This window comes from Contarinia nasturtii, unplaced genomic scaffold (assembly GCF_009176525.2).
Source record: "Contarinia nasturtii isolate CC-2019 unplaced genomic scaffold, AAFC_CNas_1.1 Cnas_scaffold_5154, whole genome shotgun sequence".
Taxonomy (NCBI): domain Eukaryota; kingdom Metazoa; phylum Arthropoda; class Insecta; order Diptera; family Cecidomyiidae; genus Contarinia; species Contarinia nasturtii.
The window spans coordinates 2034-3287 of NW_022202432.1; the positions used below are offsets into that span (position 1 = coordinate 2034).

The 1254-nt window shown below is 31.0% G+C and overlaps 1 protein-coding gene across 1 annotated transcript; it reads left to right on the top strand.

Annotated features, from left to right (window-relative positions):
- Positions 1–697: 697 nt before the first annotated feature.
- Positions 698–1157, top strand: LOC116351292 (probable casein kinase I homolog ECU03_0910; the record flags this gene model as incomplete). Its single annotated transcript, XM_031783378.1, has 2 exons — positions 698–994; positions 1061–1157. Coding segments are annotated over exons 1-2 (394 nt in total), but the record flags the coding sequence as incomplete, so codon positions are not given.
- Positions 1158–1254: the final 97 nt, after the last annotated feature.

A 1254-nucleotide genomic window follows, 5' to 3' on the forward strand; every position in this document is an offset into this window, starting at 1 on the left:
TTGAAATAAATTTCAATTCATTTATCAATTTGAATGTAAATGGTAATTGAAAATTCAATTCAATGAATTGAAAAAAATAAATTGAAAATTTCAATTTACATTAACTAATGGTAATTATAATTGAATGAATTGGCATTGAAAAATTCGAAACTCTGACCCAAACACGTGTGTTGTTTACCCCAATTTGGTGTATATTTTTTCGAAAGATATTTAAAATATGAAATTACATTCTCGATGGTATTTGAAAAAATGAATAAATTGAGATATATAGTCTGAGATAATTTAGTTAGAGCACAGCAAAACCCATCACTTTTGTATTTGGAGATAGAAATCAAGAATTGTAGAAATTTTCACAAAAAGTTTAATAATACGAACGAGAAGTATTGATTCCAATGAGAATTTCAAAATGAAAGTTTTAACGCTATTTTTATTGATTTTCTGCCTTTCAATGATCAATGTAAGCTAATTTCATTTACCAAATTTGCGAATTTATTCAGTACAGCTATGAAATGATTTCAGGCCAACGAAAGAGTGAATCAGATTAGAAACAGAGTAGAAGAGTGTTTGAAACGCACAAAAGGAGAAGTATTTGGCATTAGAGGTCACAAAATAACGCTATTGAATGAATGTCTTGGTTCCTCTGAAAGTGCCCTTATATGGAAAGGTAACCTCTCGAATCGCTTTTATATATAATCTAATGACCATTTATATGTTTCCTATGTCAGCCATTTATGATGGTGAAGTGGTTGCAATCAAATTTTTCATAGATGAAAGTATTATGAGACGGGAGCAGTCAGTTTATTTAGCCTTGAATGCAACACGTAATCCGAAAATTGAAGAAAAAGGAATCCCGAATCTGTATGCCAACGGAGAAATGTTTCGATGTGATCCATACATTGCAATGACACTTTTTGAAGAAAGTTTGCATAGCCGTTGGGAGTTCCAAAATAAGACTTTTGAGATATATAGCACTTTATACGTGTTTTTACAATCAGTATGCACCACAGACTTCAAACATTTTATAATAACGCAATACCTTCAATTTCTCCATGAAATTCAGGTTCGAACACTGAGCTATATTCATAACAAAGGAGTGGTGCATAATGACATTAAACCACAAAATATCTTTCTTCGTAAAAATGAGGTTTTTATAGGCGGTAAGTGGTTTCCCATATAAATTCAAAATTATGTATGTCTGCACTGCACTATTTTTGGAATTAGATTTTGATTGTGCTGCATTAAAGGGTGAAAGAC